General features: G+C 47.9%; 1 protein-coding gene across 3 annotated transcripts in view; it reads left to right on the top strand.

Moving 5' to 3' along the window:
• The first annotated feature begins 1,204 nt into the window (after positions 1 to 1,204).
• LOC115643877 (antigen WC1.1-like) overlaps positions 1,205 to 26,800 on the top strand; it is a 41,705-nt gene continuing 16,109 nt past the window's right edge. For 2 of the 3 annotated variants that reach the window (XM_030547868.1, XM_030547867.1), the window contains exons 1-6: positions 1,205 to 1,288; positions 8,518 to 8,832; positions 19,386 to 19,700; positions 20,125 to 20,430; positions 25,279 to 25,596; positions 25,676 to 25,990. In XM_030547868.1, coding sequence (XP_030403728.1) covers positions 1,225 to 1,288; positions 8,518 to 8,832; positions 19,386 to 19,700; positions 20,125 to 20,430; positions 25,279 to 25,596; positions 25,676 to 25,990 — 1,633 coding nt within the window. In that variant the 5' untranslated portion in view covers positions 1,205 to 1,224. The remainder of the gene's footprint in view (positions 1,289 to 8,517; positions 8,833 to 19,385; positions 19,701 to 20,124; positions 20,431 to 25,278; positions 25,597 to 25,675; positions 25,991 to 26,800) is intronic. The other variant, XM_030547869.1, reaches the window with a different exon arrangement.

Raw genomic sequence — 26,800 nt, 5'->3', positions numbered from 1 at the left:
GTTGCACAGATTTTCTCAGAGAATTTTCTCCATACAGAAAAGGCAGCATAGGAGAAAATGCAAAGGTAAAGAGTTAAAGACGTTTCCCTTAATCCAAGTACTTGTAACAGTTCTCTTGAGGAAGAGCAGGAAGTAGGTGTGGTGCCAGCCAGTCATTGTTCTGTGCTGTATGCCCCTTGCCTTGTGCCTGTTCCTTGAATTGTCTGTGTCCCATGAATCAAGTAAACTTGTTTCCAAGGAGCCCTCTTCCTGCTGACAGCACTGATGGGCATAGTGTGTGCAGCACATCCTATTACTACAAGAGAGGGTCATGACCTACTCAGGAAGCCGTAAGCTCTGCCTGTATCACTAAGAATCATGGTCTCGACAGGAACTCCAAGGCTGGGGTGAAAGTAACATTAAGCACTTACCAGTACAAGGGCCTGACTCTGTTCCCCTGGAAGGGACAGGGCCTTGTCCAGAAGGGGCTAAGGGTTAGCAGCCGGGGAGGAGAGAGGAAATGATGTTAGCAGTATGGCAGCACTTTAACATCGGCTGTGTATGGGCCAGGACTGGCAGCCACTTTTTACCACTACATCGTACCGGTCCACTTTCACCTCTGCCTCAAGGTCTATTAGTAGAAGAATTGTTAATATTTCAGATTCTGCTGAGTAATTCTTCTCCTATAAAGCTGATCTGAGTGACACAACCTGGTTCTAGTGCATTGTCCTTGTCTACAGTTGAGCATGTCCTATACTGGGAATTGATCTTGTAATGATCACCTTTGCACAAGGGATTTCTTTCTTTCTTTGTAAAATAACCAGCTTCTAATGTCTCCCAGTTCATGTTTAATATGATATAGAATCTATCAGGGTGAGAAACAGCACAGATATAGTTTGTACAGAACTTTTCCTTCCATCTCTGGAGATTGGGGGTTACCCGATGATCTGAGGCTGTGGTAAACCTGACATCAGGAGGGGACTCATCACTCATATATGGTGATTTTTGTTGCTTTCAAGTTTTATTGGCTGTTTTAGCTGCATAAAGTCACAGATAAAACCACTGATAAGAACTAAAAAGGCAGAAGGGTTTTCTATTGGTTCCTTCCCACAGCTGATGCCAGCCTCTGAATCTATATATTTCCCTTCAACTGCTTTGTTGTCACTTGTCAGACACAGAGAAGCCCTGGCAGGTGCTTAGGTGCAGCCAGTGCAGTGAGAGGAGGGACAGCAAGTCAGGCTGGCAATGAAGGGACATCTCTCCACTCTGGTGCTGTGGCTTCTTCTCCTCACAATTCAGGACATAACAGGTAAGTCTCCTCTGTGTTTCATCAGGGGAACTGGGTTAACTGGAAGTAGGGTGGTAACTTCTGCAGTCAGCTTTTTAGCATCCGTGCCTGGCTAGGAGTTTGTGACTTTTCCTTTTGGGATTGGACCTTGCCACTGTTACTGAGGCTTTTGTTACCTTGAGACTGGTCTATTCAAATGACCCTAATGTGGGGCTGCACCTTAGAACCATTCAGAGAATAGAGCTGGTGCAAATGGCAGCGACTCACTAATCAGCATATCTTGCTGGGAGCTTGTTAGAGCTGTGCTGCAGGGTCCGCACTGGCTCCCCATCTCTGCCACAGCTGTGGTTAGCAGTGGAGCCTGAGTTGGTTCTCCCTTTTTCTAAAGGAGAGGAGTGGCTGGCAGGGTGTTCTCTGTGAGGCCTCCAGGACTCTGAAACTTCTTGCCCTGTTTGGGCCAAAATAGCCCAAATATGGTTATCTTCTGGGCACACAGCAAAAGACACTTGGTTGGGGATGGGGTTGAGGGTGGGAAGGACCCAGGCTGTGTGTCACATAATGAGAAATTGGTGGAAAGGAGTTTGTGTAGGTGGCTGGCTGGCGGAGTTCCTGTTGAAATGGTCACTTGATGCTGCAGGGATTTGAGTGTGTTATCAATGTCGTCCAGGTGCCAACAGTCTTGGCTGGGCATCGCTTTAGTGATTTAAATCCCAATAAATACATCAATAATTTGGGATCTAACAGAAATGTCTGTTTGGTCCAGAATCCAACAGCTCCAAGGGCCAAGTCCTGGCTCCTCACTCCCCCAGTCACTCACTGAAGCATGTAGAAGTTTTGCAAGTTTGAAGTGAGCAGGATTTATCCAAATAAACCCAGAGCTGATTCCTCCCTGAGAAAGGATGTGTGCATGTGTTGAGGTGCAGTGTGCAATGCCCTGTGCCCATGAGGTACCGGACGCTCTGCCAGCAGGAAGATTTATCCTGCAGGAGCCCTTCCTCCCTCTCTTAGAGTTTCTGCTGGAGCAGAGAAACTTTGAATCCTAGCTGGAGTCTAGAGAAGCCCAGCCAGCAAAAGCTGTATCAGTGCATCTCACGGCCACATTGGTTCCATTCCCTCAAGGCCGCCCCTGCCCAGTTTGAGGGCTGCTCTCATTCCTCCAGCACAGAGGAGGCTGCAGGCTCCTTGCCATGCAGTGTCCCAACTCCAGGCAGACTTAACAGCAATGATGTGGGGGGACGGAGACCATGAGATACATCAGCAAGTGCTGGTGCATCTTAGAGAGTTAATCTGGCCCAAAGATTCCAAAACTGCTTAAAAATAGGATAAAAATTGAATGTGGGTCTCAGATATGATTCAAATAATACAATGTTTGGAATCTGTTGGACTGGTGTTAGCAGCATGATAATGATCCATGTGACTGGCAGGGCAGTTAACTCCATAGCAATAGCTGGTTCATGGGACCCCGATGTGCTGCTGCACTAGCCTGAGAAACTGACCCTGAAGATGATAATCAGAAATGTCAGTCTAAGTCAAGGGTTGGCAACGTTTCAGAAGTGGTGTGCCAAGTTCACCGTAATTTAAGGTTTTGCGTGTCAGTAATACATTTTAATGTTTTTAGAAGGTCTCTTTCTATAAATCTATATTATATAAATAAACTATTGTTGTATTTAAAGTAAATACGGTTTTTAAAATATTTAAGAAACTTCATTTAAAATGAAATTAAAATGCAGATCTTATCCGTTTAGTGTGATCCTTGCCCTCGCTTTTCCTTGCTGAGTTTTCCAATGTGGGCTACAGCAGGGGATGACTGAAGAGCGCTGGGTCGAGGCCAGGAACAGAACCCTGGGCTGGCTGCTGGTACCCCAGGCTGGCAGTGGGCTGAGTGGGGCCAGTGGTCAGAACTTCAGATCAGCAGCAGGATGAGCAGCCCGGCCCACTGCTGGCTCTGCTCAGTCCGCTGCTGGTCTGGGGTTCTAGCAGGGGTGAAAGTAACTTTAATTTCTTACAGATCCTGTCATATTGCAATCCCCCTTGTGGGGAGAAGCTCAGGGGCTGGGGATGTGTGGGTGTGGGGGGAGAACTCAGGACAGGGGTTGGGATGCGAGGGGCTCAGGGCAGGGGTTGGGGATGTGGATGGTGTAGGAGTCAGGGCTGGAAGCATGGGGGGGTGCAGGAGTCAGGGCTGGGTGGCATGAGGGGCTCACGGCAGGGGGTAGGGTTGTGTGTGTAGAGGGGAAGTCCTGGGGGTGCAGGGGTGCAGGGCTGGCCTGGGATAGTCCTGGTTGCAGCCAGGTTACCTGAATGGGTCCCTGTCCCACACTGTTCCTGTTCCTGCCAAGGGAGTTGTGGCCTAGCTGTGTAGGGGCACTGCATCTACAGACAAATGGGGGGCGGTGGCAGAAAAACCCCTGGCCTGCCCCTCCCTTCCTCTTGCCCCCAGGGGCCACAGCTGTCCACGCCACAGGGATGGCATGTGCCTGCAGTGCCCTGGTATCCAGGCACAGTGGCAAGAGAGAGGCAGCAGGAGAGGCTGGGATGCGAACACCTCCACCACACCTCCCTCCGGCCCCTTTTACTTGCCTGACTGCCTGCTGCTTAGTCCGGTGCATGGGGCCACCAGTGCCAGCCTGCTGGAGAGTTCTGGCAGCCAGCAGGACCCCAGCTGAGAACACGCCATGCCCAGTGCCTCCAGCTACAGCAGAGCGTGCCAGCATCATCTGGCTCCGAGCGTGCACGCTCTGCCTTACTTTCACTTCTAGGTTCTGACTGCTGGCCCCTTGCCAGTTGGGGTCCTAGTGGCCAGGACCCCAGCTGGCAAGGAGCTGGTAGCCAAAAACCCAGAGGAGTGGTGGGCTGAGTGGGTCCAGTGGCCGGGACCCTAAAGTGGCACCTGGCTGAGCGGCTCGGCCCACTGCTGGTCTGGAGTTCCATCCACTGGCTCCTGCCAACCGAGATTCCAGCCGCTGTCCCCACTCAACCCGATGCCGGCCCAGGGTTTCATCCATCCAGGTCAGCAGTGGGCTGAGTGGGACCTCAGCATGCCATTAAAAATTGCATGCTGTAGGTTGCCGACCCCTGGTCTAAATTATTGTCTTAGAATAAAACATGCTCTAATGTATATTTCACAGCTCAGTAACTGTGGTGAGTAGGGGGCTGGTACCCAGAAAATCCTGATAAAACCAAACTGTATAGCAGGTTACTTGGAGTTTATATTTCAGATTCCCAAGAAGTTCAAATATAACGTGCTAGGGTTAGAGCCCTTGACACAGCTGTACATTACCAAAAAGCAGGGAATTCGATGGTGACTTCTGGGCAATCAGACTGATGTTATATGGGATGGACAATTATTATCACATGAGGGATAAATTACTGCATGATTGTGAGATGTCATGCAGTGATGCCAAGCAGATGTTCAGCTCAGTGTATTTTTGTTGGATTTATGAGCAAATGTTTATAGCCCCTGAATATTTATTATTTTCCATGAGAAATTTGACTGCTTCACATGATGCAGACACAATGATGTGAGGGAGCATAAAATATTCTCCAGTTATTTGTGGGATAGCGTCATACAGTGATGCCAAGCACATACTCAGCTCAATGTATTTTTGTTGGATTGATGAAGAATTGTGCATCATTCCTTTGATATTTTTTTATTTTCTATGGGAAATTTGAGTTTGCTTCATATGACACAAACACAGTGACATGAGAGAGTTTAAAATATAGGGGATATCACCGTGTAGCTACTTTTCCCTTTCCTTCAGTGCCCCAATTCTCCTCCCTGAGTAGACGCCAGGTCAGTCTTTGCCAGAAGATCATGTTTCACAATTATTGACCTATTTATATTGTGCAGGAAAACAAATTTGTAAAATAATGTGGGGTCCAGGCAAACAAATGAGAAAATATCAGGGGTGGATCAAAGCTGCAGGTTTCACTCCCGGACCCAGATCTGAACTTCCCCAACTTTTAGAGTGCTGGGTGGGGTCATTATTCCAAGTTGGGTCACAGAAGTGGAGCCAGCATATGATAGATAAATATGATTGTTGTCCTGAAAGGTGCTGATGGCTGCCATCCAGGAATCTTTGGTCCTAAGACAATCACAGACCTCATGAAAGCCACTGGCAGGGCGAGAACTCTCTTTTAGGCTCAAAAGATGGAGCAATCAAAATCCTTTATGGAGTAAAAACATCTGCAGACAGTGGGGACTACTGCCAAAGGCACTAGGCATGTGGTCAAGGCAGAGCTAAGCCAGGGGGTTCCACTGTTGCCAATGCAGGGGCCAGGATACTGGCGTCAGACTGTGTCTGTTGGAGGGAGAAGCCAGGAGAAGGAGCTGTGACCAGAGTCTTGGAAGAAGAAAAGAAACAAAGCCAGTTGGAGCTCACTGGAGGGGCAGGCTGGGGGATTTCTGAACAAGGAAACTGCCGGCTGTTCTTAGTTTCTACTGTGTGCAGGAAAACAGAACTGTGTGTGCACTTAGCTAGAGCAGTGTTACAGCCTTGGGTCCTGCCATGACTGAACACCACTGAGTTAACTCCACTTTAAAAAAGCTCCTGTTTTTCTTAGCGCAGATCATGCCCCATGGCTTGGCTGTGGGACTGCACTGAAGTGAGCCGTACCTGAAAAAATGACCCTGTGGATTGCACCAAAGTGGCATTTTATATTTGCTTGGCATTAAAGGAGCAGCATGGTCTGACCATGTACTGGTGTGAACTGCATTGTCCCTGAGCTCCACGGAGGATCCATAAACATGCCGTCCCCGGCTCAGCCATCCACTGCTGCAACCAGCCTTTTCCAGGGGTCATAGTTGAACTCTGTATGTAACCGTAACTCATGGGCATTGTAATGATGCCCGTACTTACTCCCAGTGTCAGGGACAGTCCTGGCTTTTCACACCCTGTCCTGGGGGCCAGTTCTCCCAGGCAATATCCAAGGACTCTGTGGCAGGCAGTGGCCACTCCTCACATTCTCTGTGAACTGCCTCTCTCCCAGCAGCAGCTTTGTCTCTCCACAACCCCCAGAAATGCAAACAGCTGTAGAAACAAGTGGGGGTAGGGAGTGGAATTCAGAGCTACTGGAAGAAGAGTAGCTCTCAGAGAGTGGGGGCAGAGTCTGCTCCTCATCTGGGGAAGAAGCAGCTTGTACATGCAGGGCAGAGAAGTCAAGTAGAAAGGGGAGAAAAGGAGAGGGAACCAGCCAGGAGAGGAGGGTGGGAGACCGGTGGGAGACCAGTGGAAGAGGGAAATGTGTGGGGCAAGTGGGAAGAGGAAACTCCTGTGGGGAGCACAAGGCTGTAGTACCAAGTGCCACAGAACAAAAATTACAAAGTTATAAAAACCATCCAGTAATGTTATTCAGTCTGTCTACGGACTTTAGAACCCCCTTCTACTCTTCTGCCAGAGTAGGAGTGAGAATCACAGGCTGAAAAGTGACCGTTTAGTGCACCCAAATGGCATGACAGCCCCTGGCTGCTCAGCTGGAGACTGTGCTTACCCTCCCCTCACCCCTGAGACAGGAACTGCCGCCCATTGCCCAGCACTGCCTTCGCTCTCCCCTCTTGGGTCAGTTCCTCTGACAGACAAAGGGCTGGCTGGGAGCTAGCTTGACAACCACTGAGCTAATCAATGCAGCATGGTTCACACTCACACACAGAAATTTTATTATTGTTGGGAGGTGAGTTACAGACAGAGACACTGGAGATGTTCACTGTAATCTGATATTAACCATTTACAGAAATTATGTCACCATCACAAGACAGGTTTGGTTTAGCCTTTTGCAAACAACAACACTTCTCTGACTTCCTCCTCCCCACACTGCCCCTGCATCTTCTCCACCTGAGACTGGGAAACACTGCCCCTGTTCTAAAATCTCCTTCACCTTCCTCTCCATCTCTCCTTCCCTGCTGCCCCCTCCCAAAACTTCCTTCTGTCCCCCTGCTCCAGAAACCTTCCCCTACCTCCTGTCCACTGGCACCAGACCCCCTACTCCATCCCCACTTCTCCATCCTCCCCAATACTCCCTCATGTGCCCTTGCTCCAGGCTACCTCCCCTTCCTCCCATCCTCTTTTCCACACACCTCCCCTCCTCACCCTCTTGCTGCCCTGCTGCAGGCCCCCTCACTCCTTCCCCACAAGTTCACCCTTCCTCACCTCTCCCTCCTCCTTCCCCACTTATAAGACACCTCTTCTCCCCATGTCTCCTTCTGCCCCCTCTACTCTTTCCTCCTTCTCATCTCTCTCCTGCCTGGTTTCTCGCTTCTTACTCCTGTCCTCCACCCCAGGCCCCCTCCTCTCTCCATGCAGACCCCCTTCTCTAAATCCCCATTCCCACTCCCTGCTGCTCCCTTCTCAATAACCCCCTCCAGCCCCATGCTCCCTGCTCCCCCACCCAGACCACCCTGTGCTCCATCTCCACTCCTCCCTCCTGCCCCAATTTCAAATCCCTGTTCCCTCCTCTCCCTTCTGACTCTCTCTCCTGCCTCCCTGTTAACCCCCACTGCAGATACTCATCCCCTTCCCACTTCTCCTTCCTGCCCCCTCTTTCCAACCTCCTTCCCACCTCATTTCCAGACCCACCTCCCCTCTGTCCCTCCTGCTTCCTGCTACAGACTCTCCCTTCCCCACCCTCTTTCCCCCCCCTTGCTCCAGAAGCTCCCCTCACCTCTCCCTCTGGCCGACTCATCATATTTACGCCATTCCCTTGCAGGCCTTGAATCTGCCTCCTGTCCTCCGAGGGTCCTGCTCCCCTCACTCTCCCCATCCTCCTTTCACTGGGTCTCTGCTGCCCATCATGGTCTCGGGGTCCTCTCCAGCCCCCTCAACTACACAGAGACAGCCATGTTCCCCACAGGTTTTAGTGGAAGTGGCAGCCATTTTTATTCAGGGCGGCCACACGCCCACCTGCCGACAGACTGTAGGGAGGTGGTGGCATCTCGCCGGCTTCAGCCCCAGTGACAGTGACAGGAGATGGCGCCTTTTGGAATAAGGGAAACTCCGTGAGTTGGTGCCTTTCATCATGTTCTCATGAGACAGGTAAAAACGCCCCAAATCGCCAGAGCGGAGATAAAATGGCGAGAGCTGGAGCACTGACAGCCCTGAGATGTGAGAAGGTGGAGCCTTGAGGCAGCTCTGGGCATGTCCTATTCTCCTGGCTCTGGGCGTGGATCCCCTGCTGCTGGGCGCAGACTCTGCTGTGATAGTGCTGGGGAGAGGGCTCCCTACTCGCTCTGACTTGCTCTGTGTCTCTCTTTGAAGGTGCCGAGGAGCTGAGGCTGGCAGATGGAGGCAGCCCCTGTGCTGGGAGAGTGGAAGTTAAACACCAGGATCAGTGGGGGACAGTGTGTAGCAATGAGTGGGACAAGGCAGATGCTGGAGTTATCTGTAAGCAGTTGGGATGTGGAGCTGCTGTCAGTGCCCCCCGCTGGGGTCATTTTGGACCAGGATCTGGACCAATTTGGCTGGATAGAGTTGCCTGCGTTGGTACTGAGTCTGCTCTTTGGCACTGCAGGAACAGAGGATGGAATGTGCATGACTGTTATCATGGGTGGGATGCTGGAGTGACCTGTTCAGGTAAGAATCAGTCACCTCTGTCCTGAAAGGCAAATCCCCTGAGACAAAAGGGCTTGAACTCAGGGGACGTCATGTGCCTGTGACCCTAACCAGACATGAACAAAAACCAGAGCAAGTCCTGTAATGATTGTAATTACTGAGCTGTAATTATTACTGTTCATGTCACTGGCCACTGAGGATCCCCCAGTGTGACTGTGAAGCGTTTTCATTTCCAGTTGTTTCAGTGCCACGTCTTCCCTTTCTTTTTCCACCTGAATGTGTCTAAAAATGCAGACAGGCGAGAAAATGGAAAAGGAAAATGTCACTGAGGCTCCTAAGTTGCTGAGTCACTTTTGAAAATGTTACACTCATGCCAAAATCCAGGTGCAGACACTCAACCACAGAGGTACAGAGGGTGGGGTATTTGTGTAGCCCCTTTGCCATCCTCACAGAGTTACCGAGGAATGGGCAGATTCTCTCAGCTTGGCCACAATTAGATTTAGCCAAGAGTACTCCTCTCCCTGTTCTGCTATTTCTCAGATTTTGGACCAACCAATAATAGAAAATTTCAAAATCTCGCATGCCCTGTAGATCTAACATAGCATAGAGAGCTCAGACAAAAACATACTTCAACCCTACACAGCACAGGAATATCATATTATGGAGGCCCATGAGGACAGTGTGGCTGTACACTCAGGCCTTGTCTACACTACTGCTTAAGTTGATGTAAGTTACATTGCTCAGGGCTGTGGAAACATCCCCCGCAACACCAAGCAATGTAACTTATATTGACTTAAACCAGTGTCTGTATCACACTATGTCAGTGGGAGATGCTCTCCTGCCAGCAGAGCTTCTGCCTCTCAATGAGGTGGACTAATTATGTAGACAAGAGAGCTCTCTCCCATTGACGTCATGTGTCTTCACCTGAATGGGGGTTCCAAAGAGGATGGAGCTAGGCTGTTCTCTATGGTGGTAGATGTCAGAATAAGAAGCAATGGTCTCAAGTTGCAGTGAGGGAGTTCTAGGTTGGATATTAGGAAACACTATTTCACTAGGAGAGTGGTGAAGCAGTGGAATGGGTTACCTAGGGAGGTGGTAGAATCTCCATCTTTATAGGTTTTTAAGACTTGGCTTGACAAAGCCCTAGCTGAGATGATTTAGTTGGTGTTGGTCCTGCTTTGAGCAGGGGGTTGGACTAGATGACCTCCTGAGATCTCTTCCAACCCTAATATTCTATGATTCTATGACTAATTATGCGGACAGGAGAGCACTCTCCCATCAACGTCTTGCATCTTCATTAGACATGTTAACTCGGCGCCGCTACATCAATACAGTGGCACTGATTTAGTGTGGTAGCAAAGAGAAGCCCTAATAGTTCCCTTGTGTGCATTGATCTATCCCATTTCCAAGCACTAGGGAAATGTTAGTGCACAGCAGCAGGCTTCACACGGACACTCAGTGTGCAGCAGGCTAGTGTGAGGTAAATTTACACCCCAGTTTGCCACAAACTAAGTGTGTGTAGAGAGAAACCCTGAGACTGGATGAGGCATCTAGGGAGGGACACTGGGGCTTGGGACAGACAGGACAACTTAAGGCAAAGGTAAGTGTGAGAAACAGATCAGCTGAGGACCCCAGAGGAGAGGGACAGCACAGAAAACCGGGGGGAATTCGGACTTGGCTGGGGAAGCCAGATGTGAAGTCTAGGACTGGCTTGGCAAGGAGATTGGGACTGGGGAAGAGAAGCTTGAGGAGTGGAGTGTGGAACGAGGTAGACAAGGAGAATGGGACTGGGACACCGAGCAAAGGATGGGGAAGAGAGAGGAGTTAGGCTTGGGAGATCAGAGGAAGAAGGATCTGTCATTACCCGAGCATACATCTCTCCAGAGCCTGGAATGGTACCCAGTATCCCTGAGTTTTGCCATTCCCCTGCTGTCAGCAAATATCTGTCAAACCCTCCAACATAATTTTCTGATCTCCCTCTAGTGCTGGTCCACAAAAAGGATGACAACTGTGATAGGGCAAGGCCAGATGGCCTTGGTAAAGTAGTGGGGAACAGGTATGTTTGCCACAGGCTAAACAAATCCCTGGTACCATGGTAACCAAATGGCAGTTGCTCCAGGTTAATCAAGACACTTGGGGCGGCCAATTAAGATCTTTCTAGAAGGCAGTGGAGATAGATACATTGATTGAGACACCTGAAGCCGATCAAAGGCTGTCTGTAACTAGTTTAAAGCCTCCCAGTTAGTCAGTGAGGTATGCATGTGAGAAGCTGGGAGCAAGAGGTGTAAGAAGCTGAGAGTGAGAGGGTGTGATGCTGGAGGACCGAGGAGTACAAGTGTTATCAGACACCAGTAGGAAGGTCCTGTGGTGAGGAGAAGGTGTTTGGAGGAGGCCATGGGGAAGTAGCCCAGGGAGTTGTAGCAGTCATGCAGCTGTTACAAGAGGCTCTATAGACAGCTGCAATCCACTCGGAGTAGAGGGCGGGCCTGGGTTCCCCCCAAACCTCCCAACTCCTGATCAGACACAGGAGGAGTTGACCCAGACTGTGGGTTCCTCCAGAAGGGAAGATCACTGAGGTGAACAAATCAGCCAAAAAGTGCAAGACTCACCAAGGTAGAGGAGGAACTTTGTCACACAACCTACTACTACTGTCATTTACTCTATTAGCTCAAGTGGTTTCTGTGGTGGATCTAAAAGTTCCATTCCTGCTGATGAGTTGCCATCTTTCTAATGGCTGGTAGTCAGATTCTCAAGGCTTTACCCCTTGCTCTGCCTCTTCTTCCAAAGGCCTCACTCTTCTCCACCTCTTCCCTCAAGGCCCTACTTCTCCTCCACCTCTTTCCTTCACCCTCCAGCTTCTTTGTCTCTTTCCCTCCCCTCATCACTCTCCGGATCTTCTCAAGGAGCCTGCCTGCAGGTACGAAGTGGCCCTGGCTGAGCAGGGGCTGGCAAAGATTTATGACCTGGTGCCTCCCACACCCTGTGAAAACCAGACTTTTGGTTCAGGTGCCATTTAGGTCCTTTTTTAACTGGACTTTCCAGTAGAAAACCAGGCACTTGGCAACCCTAAATGGCACCCAGACACAGAAGCCAAAAAACAGACTGTCAGGGTAAAACCGAGATGGGAGGCAACCCGAGAGTGGCAACATGATTCTGCATCTTGGAACTTCTGACTTTTCAGTTTGCTTTTTTAAAAACCTGGGAAATTATGCACAAAGCTTTACTTATGAGGTACATTAAGTTTGCAAAGTTGAGCAGTAAAAAAACAAGGAAATGGCAGAATTAAAGTTGTCTTTGTAACTTTATTTTGGCCCACTTGTACGTATGCGTAAGATACCATCTTTAATTACATGATAACAAGGTATGTTCTCCATGAGACCCCTGCCTCAGTGCACAGGATAGACAGCATGGGCATAGTTTGGGAGGGTGCAGGGGGGCATTGGCAGAGGCAAGGTGGGGGGATGTGGGGTGGGGGGATGTGGGGTTGGTGCAGAGAGCAGAGGGGGAGGGATGGAGCCGCTTTTCCAGAGGCTGAGACTAGCTGCTCTGGGTTGCCACCTCTGCAGCTGGACACTGCTTCCTGGGTCCTAGTGCCTTCCCATTTCCTGTAGAAGGCTGAGTGCCTGCACCGGGGCAAGGGACAGTGGGAAAGGGGGATGGGAGGGGCAAGAGACAATGGGGAGAGGAAGGGGGAGGTGATGGGGCATGGAGCAGTGAGAAGGGGGATGGGATGGGAAAGAGAAGGAGATACAAGAATGGGAGCCGGGAGCCAGGAGCAGGAGCCTGGCATGTGGTGCCCCCTCCGCAGCAGCATCCCCAGCAGGGAGACGGCTGCAACAGCCCTGGGAGGTACCAGAGCAGCAACATCTCTGAAACAGCCCATGTAGAGTGTCTGCAGCTCCCAAGCTCAGGTTACTGCAGCAGACAGCAGAAGCTGGGGCTCATCCATTAAGCCATCCTTCCTCTCTCCCCACCGCACCAGTAGCCCAGGGACCACTCCAGGCACAGGGAGAGAGTCAGTGAACCAAGGGAACTGGCTTCAGCATGTGTGTGTGCTCTATCCCCCATAGCCCAAGTATAGCAGTCACACTAGGCCAATGCTAGACATTGCTCTGAATCAGAGTTGTGACATGAAGGAGGCTGTTCTGTGTGGGCCCCTGCCTCACTGGTTGCAGAAACTGTGAAGTGTGCAGTGTGTGAAGCAGGGGGTCGCAGAAAGAGAAAGGAGGGTCTCTTGTTAAGGCAGTTGAATGCTGCCCTAGAGAATTGGATTCTATCCCTACCTCTGCTACAGAGTTCCTATGTGATGCTTGGCAAGTCAATTAAACCAAAAGTTTCACAGGTGGCCATTAATTGTGTGTTCCTCATTCCTGGCCCATTTTTAACAGTGAGGGTCTGGTCTGAAGAAGTGCTGAGCGCTCACTGCTGTAAATGGAAGACAGTAAGTGCTGTGCTCTGAACGTACTAAGTGCTGTAAATGCTAAGGACTCTGAAAAATCAGGACTTGGTGTCTCAAGTTGGGCACCCAAAATCAGTCGACACTTTTGATCATTTTGTCCATAGTGTTCCTGGGCTTCAGTTCCCCATGTGTAAAATGGAGATAACAAAACTTCCCTGCCTCCCAGGGTGTTGTGAAGAGAAATTCTTTAATGTTTGTGAAGCACTCAGCAACTATAGAAATGAGCTCCATAGAAAAGCCCATGAGAAATGAACAATTCTGTTTTGGGAGTTCAGCTTGGATGATGTGCAGTACAGAACGGCTGGGGCCACACACTGAACAGGAAGTATAAAAAGAACTATTGACCATCCACCTATTCAGTCAGCACCACGTGTCCTGTACGCTGAATGAGGCAAGGGTCCTGATGCAAATATTTGGTGATATATTTAAAGACTGTATCGCAATGCAAATACAAAAGGGACTAATTAAAGTTACAGAGAACAGTACGAGTGTGGCATTCTGAATGTTTGAGTGCTCAACTTTACAAATTTAACTTCCCTTTAGATATAGAGCTTTATAGATTTTAAGGGCCGAAGGAAGCATTAGATCATATAGTCTGGCCTCCTGGGTAACAGGCTACAGAATTTAATAAAGTTATTCCTGAACTGAAGCCAATATTTTTTGTTTGGCTAAAGCACATCTTCTAGAAAGGCATCCAGTCTTCAGGAGGTGAATAATCGTCTGCGTCCCTTTTAGTTTGTTCCAATGGTTAATCACCCTCACTATGAAAAATGTGTGGCTTACTTCTAATATGAATTTATCTGGCTTTAACTTCCAGCCATTTGTTCTTGTTTTGCCTTTCTCCACTAGAATAAAGAGGCCTCTACTTACCAGAGTTTTGTCCCTGCGCAAGTACTTATGCACTTGTGACATTGCACTCTATATGATTGTAGGAAAATATGCTAATGAGTGTGAATATAAGGTAACTAGAATATGCTTCATGCAAAAGGTATCATTACAAAGCTTATAATCTACTGCAGGGGTTGGCAACCTTTCAGAAGCGGTGTGCTGAGTCTTCATTTATTCACTCGAATTTAAGGTTTTGCATGCCAGTCATACATTTTAACATTTTTAGAAGGTCTCTTTCTATGTCTATACTATATAACTATTGTTGTATGTAAAATAAACAAGGCTTTTAAAATGTTTAAGAAGCTTCATTTAAAATTACATTAAAATGCAGAGCCCCCCGGACTGGTGGCCAGGACCCGGGCAGTGTGAGTGTCACTGAAAATCAGCTTGAGTGCAGCCTTCGGCATCCATGCCATAGGTTGCCTACCCCTGATCCACTGAGTGTGGTCATCCTATTTGTATAAATGTATCACTCTTGTATCTGAAACTAGAAATATGAAAAATAATTCTGAGGGCCTATTGTAATTATGGAAAGCGGGGTCATTAATGGTGGTTTGGAATCTTGATAGGTTTCAGAGTAGCAGCCATGTTAGTCTATATCTGCAAAAGAACAGGAGAACATGTGGCACCTTAGAGACAAACAAATTTATCTGAGCATAAGCATTCATTGGTTGCAGCCCATTTCATCAGATGCATAGAATGGAAGAGTGGTAGAGACAGGAACACTTCTTAAGCTGCTTTCGGTTAAGCCTGCAGTTTGTGGGATGTGGGTCAGACCTGGATGTGTGTTTGCAGCTGGCAAGCGTGTCTGGCTCAAACAGGAAAGGTACTAGAGTCCCAAGCTGGCAGGGAAAGCAGAGGCAGAAGTAGTCTCAACACATCACTTGGCAGCTCCCAAGGGGTTTCTGTGATCCAACCCATCACAACACTATAATCACATCTTCTTTTTTAAAAACAAACGGTTGGAGCTCGGGGAATCTTTCACTGCAAGACACATTTACAACTCCTCAAATCATCTTTGTGGCTTTTCTCTGCACCCTTTCTATTTTTTTTAATATCCTTCTTAAACTGTGGACAGCACAGCTGGATGCAGTATCACTCTCACCATGCTGTATACAGAGATAAAATCATGTCCCTGGTCAGAAATTATCCAACGAAATGGAGCTTCATTGGAAAATGCTGGTTTGTTGAACTTGACATTTCCCATGAAAGTGAGTTGGGTGCAACGAACTTTCTCCAGACCACAGGCAGGGTTGTGGCAGAAACCTGCATGGTTTAAGTACCAGCTTGTTTTGGGGGGGGGGGACGGGCGGGCTACCCCAGTCTTCTCAGGCCAGCTACTCTGGGATAGCTGCACCATGTAGACTGCCCCAGCACCAGAAACTCTGGTGTTCTATAGTCTGCAGCTCCAGGGCAACCCTGCCACGGAGACTGGAGTCCCAGCTTTAACCAGGGCTCAGCTCCCAGGTCCACAGCAGAGAATTTAGAAATCTTGGGATGGGATCCTGATTCCCAGGATCTGTGGCTCTTGGGCAGCCCTGCATTGCAGACTGCTCCAGACCGGGGACCTCAGAGCTTTGAGAATCCCAGGCCAACTGGCTATTTGGGACATCAGCTGGCCCAGGAGTCTGGAAGCCCAGAGGTCCCCAGCCCAAGGCAGTCTGCATGGCAAGACTCTGGGATCCCCAGCAGCTGCTGAGAGAAATTGACATTTTTGGTTTTCTCTTAGCACTGGTGAAACTGACAAGAATGTCAGTGTCACTCAGCATCTGCAGGTGTCCCTGGGAGCAAATTTCATGTTGAACACTCCATGTGTTGGTGTTTCCAGAACAAATTGTTGAGGGGATTTCTGGTTCACAGGAAGTTGTTTTGAAATAGCCAAATTTCCCGTGAGCTGGAAATACTGCGTTCCAGCCAGATCCTCACTGCTCCCCTGTTTAACCCTCCAAGGATCACCTCAGCCTTTTCATGGTACCTCCCTGGGAGCTCTAATTCAGTTACTTGTCAACTATGACCCATGTGAAGACCATGGGAGAGATCTGTATATTATGTGTTACCTCTGTTTCTTTTATTGCTATTTTGCCATTTCCTACCAGGGTTCAAAGAGTAACTCCTGCTGGAGCTCCCCACATGTGCCAGCAAGGCAGACAGTGGCTACAGAGACCTCAGTCACTGGTACTTAATTGACAATACAGGGGTCAAGGCTGTCAAGGTTCCTCCCCCACTCTGAACTCTAGTACTTGGAGAAGGATTGTTAGGGCTGACTAGTAAATTCTGCTTAGCCCTTGCTAATTCCAGTTCATGCTTTCTCTCTCTTTCTCTCTCCTCCATCTCTTTTTTTTTTGTGTCCATCTCTTTTTCTTTTGCCTCCATAGCTCTTTTGTGGGCAGTTTCTTCCCTGGTTATTTCTAATTGTTTTAGTTCTATCAGTCTCTTAGGTTCGTTTTCTTTCTCTGTTGCTTCCAGCCTAGCCGGTTCTAGTTTGTTGGCTGCTCCACTGGTAGTCATTTTCCTGCTTTCTTGTGCTGGGCCACATCCCTCTGCAGTTCACTGAAACTGGGATGCACTCAGCTCAGGGCTGCTTGGTTAACAGAGACTTTCTAAATAGCTATACCCGAGAGATAGAAAGAAAGAAAAAACAATTCAGCTTGTAAATTCCTTTTGCTGGCTGCTTGCTCACAGCTTGAAGCCTTCTCTTAACAAAGACCCTTGTTAAAAAAAACTTAACACCTCTGTCTTCAGGCTGCTTTCTAAGCAGCTAGAAAGGAGAAAAAAAATCCTACTGGCTTTTGGTTTAAAATGATCCCACCGCTCTGCCACCATGTCAAGGTTCCTCCCCACTCTGAACTTTGGGGTACAGATGTGGGGACCTGCATAAACACCTCTAAGATTTCTCAGTGTCTGGAACACCCTCTTTCCTCCCAAAACCTTCCCCTCCCTGGGTAGCCTTGAGAGACTTCTTCACCAAGTACCTGGTGAACATCAATCCAACCCTTTGGATCTTAATACAAGGAGAACTTAACCATCCCCCCTCCTTTCCCCCACCAATTCCTGGTGAGTCCAGATCCAATCCCCTTGGATCTTAAAACAAGGAAAAATCAATCAGGTTCTTAAAAAGAAGGCTTTTAATTAAAGAAAGAAGGGTAAAAATCATCTCTGTAAAATCAAGATGGAAAATACTTTACAGGGTATTCAGATTCATATAGCCCAGAGGAATCCCCTCTAGCCTTAGGTTCAAAGTGACATCAAACAGAGGTAAAATCCTCTCAGCAAAAAGGAACATTTACAAGTTGAGAAAACAAAGATAAAACTAACATGCTTTGCCTGGCTGTTACTTACAAGTTTGAAATATGAGATACTGGTTCAGAAAGATTTAGAGAGCCTGGATTGATGTCTGGTTCCTCTTAGTCCCAAGAGCGAACAAGCCCCAAAACAAAGAGCACAAACAAAAGCCTTCCCTCCACCAAGATTTCAAAGTATCTTGTCCCCTTATTGGTCCTTTGGGTCAGGTGTCAGCCAGGTTACCTGAGCTTCTTAACCCTTTACAGGTAAAAGGATTTTGGTGTCTCTGGCCTTGCGGGATTTTATAGTATTGTACACAGGAGGGCTGTTCCCTTCCCTTTCAGCTTTTGCCTCTGAGCAAGCTGGTTACAACCCCTCCCCCTAGTTTAGGAGAGGGGAGAGGCCCTTCAAGTGGGAAAATTAAACAAAGGATTTGGGAACTATAAAAGGAAGCCCTGATGAACAGAGAGGGAGAGGCAGGGTCTGTAGGGAAGGAGAATGAACCCAGTCCCCAGACGCAGGGGTACCTGGGATAGGTTGGGCCAGCCCAGGTTTTGAGGGAAATGCTGAGGATTAGGTAAGACATATGCCAGTTGGCTTTAGTTGCTTTTCTCTCTGGTCACTGTGTTCCAATGGATACATAAATAATATCACTCTCCTGGGCCTGATACTATTCAATATTTTCATTAATGATTTGGATGATGGAGTAGAGAATAAACTCATAAAATGTGTGGATGACACAAACCTGGGAGGGGTCAAAAGCTCTTTTTGGATGAGAATATTAGAATTCATAATGACCCAGATATAGTGGAGAATTGGTTTGAAATCAGTAAGTTAAAATTCAGTAAAGACTAGCACAAAGTATCAGACTTAGGAAGGAAAAATCAAATGCAGAAAATCCAAAATGGGGGATAACTGACTAGGCAGCAGTTCTGCAGAAGATGTTCTAGGGTTATATTGGATCAGAGACTGAAATGTGTGATGCTGTTTTGAAAACAGAAAATGTCATTCTGGGTTGTATTAACAGGAATGTCATATGTAAAACAGAGGAGATAATTGTCCCGCTGTACACAGCACTGGTGTGGCCTCAGCTGGATCACTGTGTCCAAATTTGGGCTCTCTGACTATGATGGGTAGGACAAGAAGTAATCCACTTAGATTGCAGCAAGGGAGAGTCAGGTCAGATATTTGGAAAATCTTTCTAACTAGAAGGATAGTTAAGTACTAGAACAAGGTACCAAGGGAGGTTGTGGAATCACCATCATTGGTGGCTTTTAAGAACAAGTTAGACAAACATCTATCAGGGATGGCCTAGGTATACTTAAACCTGTCTTGGTGTTGGGAGATGGACTAGCTGACTTTGCGAGGTTTCTTGCAGTCCTACATTTCTACTTATTCCAAGATTTAATAAGCTATTCAGGTCTGCTGACTTATTTTAAAAAAGTTTATCCCTAGTAGATATTGTTTAACATCCTCTTTAGTTACCAACAGAAAGCAGAATAGTTCATCCTCTTCACACAGTATGAATACACATCCTGCTTCTATCCAAAGCTAGAAATATTTATAAACTATTTTGCCATTCCGTTTGTGTTGGGCCTACACCATTGTTACAATTCATTTGTTTGTTTTTAGTCCTAACATACTTGAAAATATTCTCATTATTGTTCTTAGCCCTGCCAAACATGGAGTTTTCCTTGATAGATTTAGCTTCCCTTATAAATTTTCTACATCTTATAATTTCCAATGTATATCAATTGCTTTGAATTCTCCTCCTTCCATTTGTTGTACTTTTTATTATTATTATTATTATTATTATTATTATTATTTCTAATTGCCTGCACCTCCCCACTGCACCCGGATGGACTTTTGGCCAAAGTTCTAGGCCAGTGGAACACCTAACTCCCTAAGGCTCCTTTGTAATATTCATCCTTCATTGGCTTTCTAGGACACATTGAGCTCCATCTTGTTGGAGGGGACAATGCCTGCTCAGGACGTGTGGAAGTAAGACATAAAGACAACTGGGCTACAATCTGTGATGCACACTTTGATCTCAAAGCTGCCAGTGTTATCTGTAATGCACTACAGTGTGGAATTGCTGTATCTATCCCAGAAGGAGCTCACTTCAGAAAAGGACATGGACCAATCTGGACTGAGGAATTCCAGTGCGTAGGGAATGAGTCACACCACGTGTACTGTCCCAGGGTATCACACGGGAGTCAGATGTGCTCACATGCAAATGATGCCAGTGTCATATGCTCACGTAAGAATTTTACACAATGTCTCTAAAATCCCAGTGTTGCATATTCTAGAATAGGGTGCAGCAATAAAATTATATCTCTCTGTAGGGAGCTGGGATAATAGAGCTACTACCAGCTTCTAGTAAAACCTAAATAATCCAATATAATGGGGATGGGCTCAATCCCCCTGACTTTCCTTTTCTCTGGGGAGAGGGATAGCACAGTGGTTTGAGCATTGGTCTGCTAAACCCAGGCTTGTGAGGTCAATCCTTGAGGGGGCCATTTAGGGATCTGGGGCAAAAATCTGTCCGGGGATTGGTCCTGCTTTGAGCAGGAGGTTGAACTAGATGACCTTCTGGTCACTTCCAACCCTGATGTTCTATGAATATTTGGTATAAAATACCTGAAATGCTCCCTCTCTAAACACCTTCTCCCCTGGGCACACAGGTTTCCGGCTGGTGAACGGCAGCACAGCGTGCTCAGGGAGGGTGGAGATCCAGGTTCTTGGTGCCTGGGGAACCCTCTGTGACTCACACTGGGATTTACCAGATGCCAACGTTCTCTGTCATCAGCTTGACTGTGGGTTCGCTGTATCAGCCCCAGGAGAAGCACATTTTGGGAAGGGAAATGGCTCTGTCTGGACAGACACATTTCACTGTAAAGGGAATGAGCCTCATTTACGACATTGCCCTGTTACTGCCCTGGGTGCCTCTCAGTGCTCACACGACAATGACGCCAGTGTGGTTTGCTCAGGTAAGTGCAGGAGAATGGCTGGATTAATGACACCTGCCCCTCAGTGTGTGATACTAGCCACAGAGCAGGGGAACCTCAGGACACAGCAAGGGGAAGCGGAGCTAGATCCTAAACCGCATATAATAATAATTAAAATATTACAAGTAAAAGTAAAATAAATATTATCACAAAAGAATAGTTAGGACCAGTAGTGAGCTGGAGCCGGTTCGCATCAGTTCTCACAAACCAGTTGTTAAATTTTGAAGCAGTTTTAGAATAAGTTGTTAACCCACTTCCCTGCAAGGGGGCGCTGCGGCTTTGATGGGCTCTTGCTCGGAAGTGATGTAATTCCTCCTTTGGCCGTCGGGGGTGCGTGCTGTGCTTTGAGAGCCATGTGGGTTATTGCAGCCTGGCCCTGGGCACGGGCCCTGCTGCTGCTTCCCTGGTCCGACGGCTCCCGCTGCTGCCTGGTGGATCCCCAACAGCTCTGCTGGGCCTGGGTTGTGTCCTGCTGCCCGGGCTGCTCCGAACCACAATCCCGATGAGTACCCGCCTCTCTGCTCGCAGCCAGACCCTGTCTCCAGCCAGCCCTGCACTCACTGCCCTGCTCGCAGCCAGCCTCTGCCGTGTCCCCTGCCCTGCCCACACCAGCCCCACACCCCCTGCCGGCAGTCAACCCCTGCTGCACTCCCCTTCCTGAAGCCAGCGAGCCAGCCCTGCACTCCTGTCTCCAGCCAACCCCTGCCATGCCTCAGTGTGACCCTGCCCAAAGACAGCCCCACACTCCTGTGTCTCCAGTCTTCACTGCAGCACCATGCCCTGCCTGCAGCCAGCCCTGCACCCTCTACCCACAGCCGGCCCCTGCTACATCCCCTGCCCTGTCTCCAGCCAACCCCTGCTGCACCCCTTGCAGCCCTGCCCAAAGCCAGCCAGCCCCACACTGCCCTGCCCTGCCTCAGGCCAGCCCCCTCCCCATCTCCAGCCAACCCTGCACCCCTTTGCCTCAAGCTAGCCCTGCCCCACGTCCCTGTCTGTAGTCAGACCCACGTCCACTGGTGTCCTTCAGTTCCCAGGACAGTAACCCTGCACGCCTGCTTCAATGGGGTGGGGGCAGGGAGAAGTTGGGACCCACACATGTGCACACCTTAGGGTGACCAGACAGGAAGTGTGAAAAATCGGGACAGGAATGGGGGATAATAGGAACCTATATAAGAAAGACCCCAAAATTGGAACTGTCCCTATAAAATCAGGACATCTGGTCACACTAGCACACCCCTAGGGAGTGACGGGGATCCACACATGTGAAATGGAGCTTATTTTTAGTTCAGGCCCATCTTTTTAAAAAAGAACTTTAGGTACAGTTAACTTGTATGCATATTTTCCCTGTTGGTACAAAAAATACATATTGTGGCTCATCTCTAAAATCAGAACTTTTTATTGGGAACCAGTTAAGATTTTGGTGGCTCATCACTGGTTATGACCAGAGAAAACCCTGGATTCTCCAGGAAGAGCTTCAGCAAAGATGTGCTTATGCAAGGCAGTAAAGCAGGGACAGAATTTGTCTTTAGAGTTTCATAAATGTCACCAACTCACTGTCCCTCTCCTTCTTCAAATCATTACTCTGGTAGTTACAGGGGGACCAGCTCCCATATGAAGGTTGCTTACACTCTCTATTATAAAATATTCTCTCCACCTTCTGGAGAAACTCTCATGCCTTCATTGCTGGATGCAATTCAGCAATCAGTCAGTACTGGGGCCAGGAAAGTGCCTCCCTTATTTAAATGAAACTCCTTCCATTTTGGCTGCATAATAAACTGCTGAAAATAATAATTTTCCTTCTGTCACGTGAGTTCCTGAGGATATTTTTGGTAGCACGCCACAAAGAAAATAGCACTTTCTGGTACTTGTTTAAAAACAATTGTATCACCTTTTCAGTTGAAAAAGGACACTACGTGTTTTTCTGGTTTCCTGATACTTTTTTCCTTCAATTTTTTTTACAATGTGTGTATGGGGGGGAAGGGGTAAAAATAAAAAGGAAGAGAAGATGGGGAGAATCTGTAAACTGTAAAACGGAAATGGAAAACTGATTTTTTGTTTGCCAAAATTGAAATGAAACAACATTTTAATTAAAATCTAGATAATAATCATTCCATTTTCAAAGGTCAAAATCTTGATTCTGTTTCAAAAAATCAAGAGGAAAACTGAAATATTGCATTTGAAATACTTCATGGGGAAAAAAAGTGGGGTTTTCAACCAGCTCTAATATTTACCTTACATATAAAAAAAAAGATAATGTTATTTAGTGAAAATCATATACTCAAAATTTAGGAAATACCAGCCGTAACTTTGTCTGTGCATTGCCAGTTCTCCCTTCCCCCTCATGCATATACATTATGATAGTCTAATTGCAGGCACAAATACTATTTGTTCCATACACCTCCTCCATCATTCATTGCACTGAGTGGATGTGCCCATGGCAACATTTTCAAAAGCACCAAGTAATTTAGGGACTTAACTTCCATTTTCATAAGTAACTTAGGAGGCCCAGTACCGTGGAGACTACAGCATCTTTTTGCCTTAGTCCCATTTGCAAAAGGGACTTGGGCTCCTGGTCATTTAGGCGTTTTTGAAAGTTTTACCTCTAGTGACAAAAGCCAAATTTTCCAAAGTCTCCATTAACTTGGGGTGATTGGACACCAACCTGAGCCCCCCATGACCTGATTCTTCAGAGCACTCACCATTTCTGTAGCAATTGGTGTGTTCAAAGTACTGTCCAGACATCAGCTGATCCTCGCAAAGCTCCTGGGCAGTAGTTGGGTATTATCATCTCCTTCTATGGATGGTGAAAGTGAGGGTATGTGAGGCCTTGCTCAGGTCACTCAGAACTGTCAGACACGGTTACTGCTCTGCCTCAGCAGGTGAGAGCTTTGCTGCTGCTCAGCTATCGTCAGCTCCCTGCCACACCAGCTCACTTGCCCGGTTAGCAACTCCTCAGGATTCTGTCATTCCAAACAGCACCTTATTGGGAACCATAAGTGAACCCCAGTGCCCAAGTTCCCCAGAGACATCATTCAGCCACGGTCAGTCCGTCTCACTGGGTACGCACAGCGGTATCAAGTGCACTGCCTCCAAAGAGACACCAGCCTGCCGGCTGGACTGAGAATTTTATCCTTCAGTTTTATACAGAGCATTGGGATGGTTTTGTAATAAAACTAGAGTGAGTCTATTAATAAAGAACAGATATTTAAGGGATAGTAATTAAGAATGGAAGACACAGGAGTTGCAAAACAAGTAAACAAAACAAATATCCTTTCTAGTTATTAAAATTTAACTTCAGCAAGTTACAGTCTCTAAGTAGATTTCTCCCCTAGAGTCAATTCCAGCTACTCTTGGTTTACAGGCCAAGAAGATTCACTTATCATGAGCTCAAAGGGTGCTGCTCCCACTTTGTCCCTTAGGCAATAGATAACAAAATGGCCTTTTGCCTCTGCTCCAATCTTCCCAAACTTCATTCACTCTGTTTGAAGAGGCAGAAAGGCTTCCTGGGGATACAGCCTCCATCCTCCATCGAGATTATTAAGGGCTCATCGTCCCCCACTTGAGTGCCTGATGGCTTTGTTTACCTTGCATGTAAATAGACATTTCTTTGTCTTTGGTCTCACCTTGATTAATTTACATTGGAGACACAGTCAAGCCACAGAAACAAGAGCCCTTAGTTTAGGACAGCTGGGTTTAGGCACATGTTTTAGGAACTTATTTCCAGCACACATCTATCGTTCTTTAAACCTTACTCGTTCATATATCACCCAACAATATGAATGACCAGTGTGATGCCCGTTTGCATGCAGGGCTGCTAGGTGTCCGGTTTTCAACTGCAACACCCTGTTGAAAAGGGACCCTGGTTGCTCCATTCAACACTGCTGACCAGGCTGTTTAAAGTGTGGTCATTGGTGCAGCAGGGCTAAAACGGGCTTCCTGCCTGCTGTGGCTCAACATGGCCTCCGGAAGCAGCAGCATATCCCCACTCTGATTCCTACATGTAGGGGCAGCCAGTGGCTCAGCAGGCTGCCCCCACCCCAATGCGCCGGTTTCCTGGCCCCATCTCAGAGCCCACACCCCCAACTGGAGCCCTCACCCCCTCGCACATCCCAGCTCACTGCCTCAGCTCAGAGCTCCCGCCAGCACCCTGAACTAATTTCTGGCCCCATCCCAGAGCCCGCACTCCAGCCGGAGCCCTCACCCCCTCCTGCACCCCAACCCCCTGAGCCAGCTTGGTGAAAATGAGTGAGTGAGGGTAGGGAGAGTGAGCAATGGGGGGGTGGAGGAATGAAGTGAGTGGGGCCAGAGCCTTAGAGCAGGAGTGGGGCAGGGGGCAAGAAAAGGGTGTTAGGTTTTGTGCAAGTAGGAAGTTGGAAACCCTATTTGTATAACACCTTACACAACAACAGTAAATGGGACAATGAATGTGTCAGGCCAGAGGAGAGCTGTGGTATGGAGTGCATCTGAAGGTTGACACTGAGGGACTCCCTAGGACAGTGGTATGTTTACTCTTCATGCTGGGCATGTAATTCTTAGATCAAAGAGACTGGCAGGCTAAAGATAGAGTGTATCTGTGATCTCAGCATCTCCCAGGATATGCTAAGAAGCCCTTCTGTCCAGTTGTGTGTTACAGTCCTTCTAGTACCCTGCACTCAGAGATAAAAAAAACCAAACTGCAGAGGTTACTCCTTTTAACGCTGTGTTACACATTTATCACTGTGTTGTATCCTCTGAGTTATAAAAAAAAAGGTGATTCCTTTCTTACTGTACATTATTTCTAATGTATAACTGGCAGTGTTATTCAGTGTATTTTCTATCTCCTGAGCCCAGGTCTCTCTGAATCACTCAGACTGCTGAATGGAGAGAGCTGGTGTGATGGGAGAGTTGAAATTTCCCTCCGTGGTGTGTGGAGCAGAGTGCTGGATGACCAGTGGGACATGAATGATGCCAGAGTGGTGTGCAGGCAGCTCCAGTGCGGAGTCGCTGAGAAAGCTTATAACCCCCCTAAGTCTGAGCGAGGAACAGGCCCTGTGGGGCTGAGAAGGGTCCAATGTGAAGGAAATGAGACTCGTCTGACTCTCTGTGACAACTCTACCTCTGAGACATCCCAGGCAGGAATTACTGAGGACGTCGGTGTTGTTTGCTCAGGTGATTCATTTCCAAATCTCATAGACATTTTCTGTTCAGTAGGAAAATACATATTAACAGTTGGGATCTATCCCTGCAGGGAGCAAGCAGATCAGACTGGTGAATGGGACAGGTCGCTGTGCTGGGAGAGTGGAGATTTATTACAATGGTAGCTGGGGGACAGTCTGTGATGATTTCTGGGACCTACTGGACTCCAATGTTGTTTGCAAACAACTGGGATGTGGACATGCCATCAATGCAACTGTCTCTGGTCATTATGGGCAAGGATCTGGGCAGATCTGGCTGGATGATGTGAACTGCTCTGGAAATGAATCAGATCTCTGGGCATGTCCTTCCAGGAGCTGGGGCCAGCACAACTGCAGACACAAAGAGGATGCCGGAGTTCTCTGCTCAGGTCTGTTCTGTGAATGCTTTTGTGAGCCTGGTTACCAGGAGGTTTAATGGAGGGGCAGATGTTTAAGGAGATTGCTGAGAATAATACTTTCCCTGACTGCCTCTCTTTCCTTTGTGTATCTACTATCAGGGTCACCATTAGGGTTTGGTTATACTTGCAAGTGTGCAGTGCTGGGAGTTACAGCTGTCTTCGTACAGCTGTGTAGGGAAAGTGCTGCAATGTGGCCACACTGACAGCTACCAGTGCTGCAGTGTGGCCACATTTGCAGCATTTGCCGTGGTGTTGGGAGTGGTGCATTATGGGCAGCTATCCCATAGAGCACCTCATCCCATTTTGGAGCCATGGGTTGTGGGAAGAGGGCGGAGGGTGTGGGTCATTCTGCTTCCTGTCCCAACACCCCGTGATGCATCGCTTCACATCCCAGCAATCACTGTTTTTCCGTCCACGTTTGGCGCCATCTTGACTCTCTTAACAGTTTCTGTGCAGCTCAATGTCTGTGGGAAATGGAGCTCGAACTGCTGAGGAATATGCTGATGACTCTCGCCAGCACATCACATTTGGCAGTTGAGCTATTCCTACGATCCAAAGTGATGAGGAGTGCGACTATGATAGCAAGTCGCCTGACGCGTATGACACTAAATTGCTTCTGACATTCACGGAAATGCTCAGCACCGTGGAACGCCACTTTTGGACTTGGGAAACAAGCACTGAGTGGTGGGATCACATCATCATGGAAGTCTGGGATGAAGAGCAGTGGCTGCAGAACTTTCGGGTGAGAAAAGCCACTTTTGTGGGACTGTGTGAGGAGCT

This window comes from Gopherus evgoodei, unplaced genomic scaffold (assembly GCF_007399415.2).
Source record: "Gopherus evgoodei ecotype Sinaloan lineage unplaced genomic scaffold, rGopEvg1_v1.p scaffold_75_arrow_ctg1, whole genome shotgun sequence".
NCBI classification, from domain to species: Eukaryota; Metazoa; Chordata; order Testudines; family Testudinidae; genus Gopherus; species Gopherus evgoodei.
Note: the sequence above shows the minus strand (reverse complement) of the source record. Positions and strands in the feature narration are given on the sequence as shown.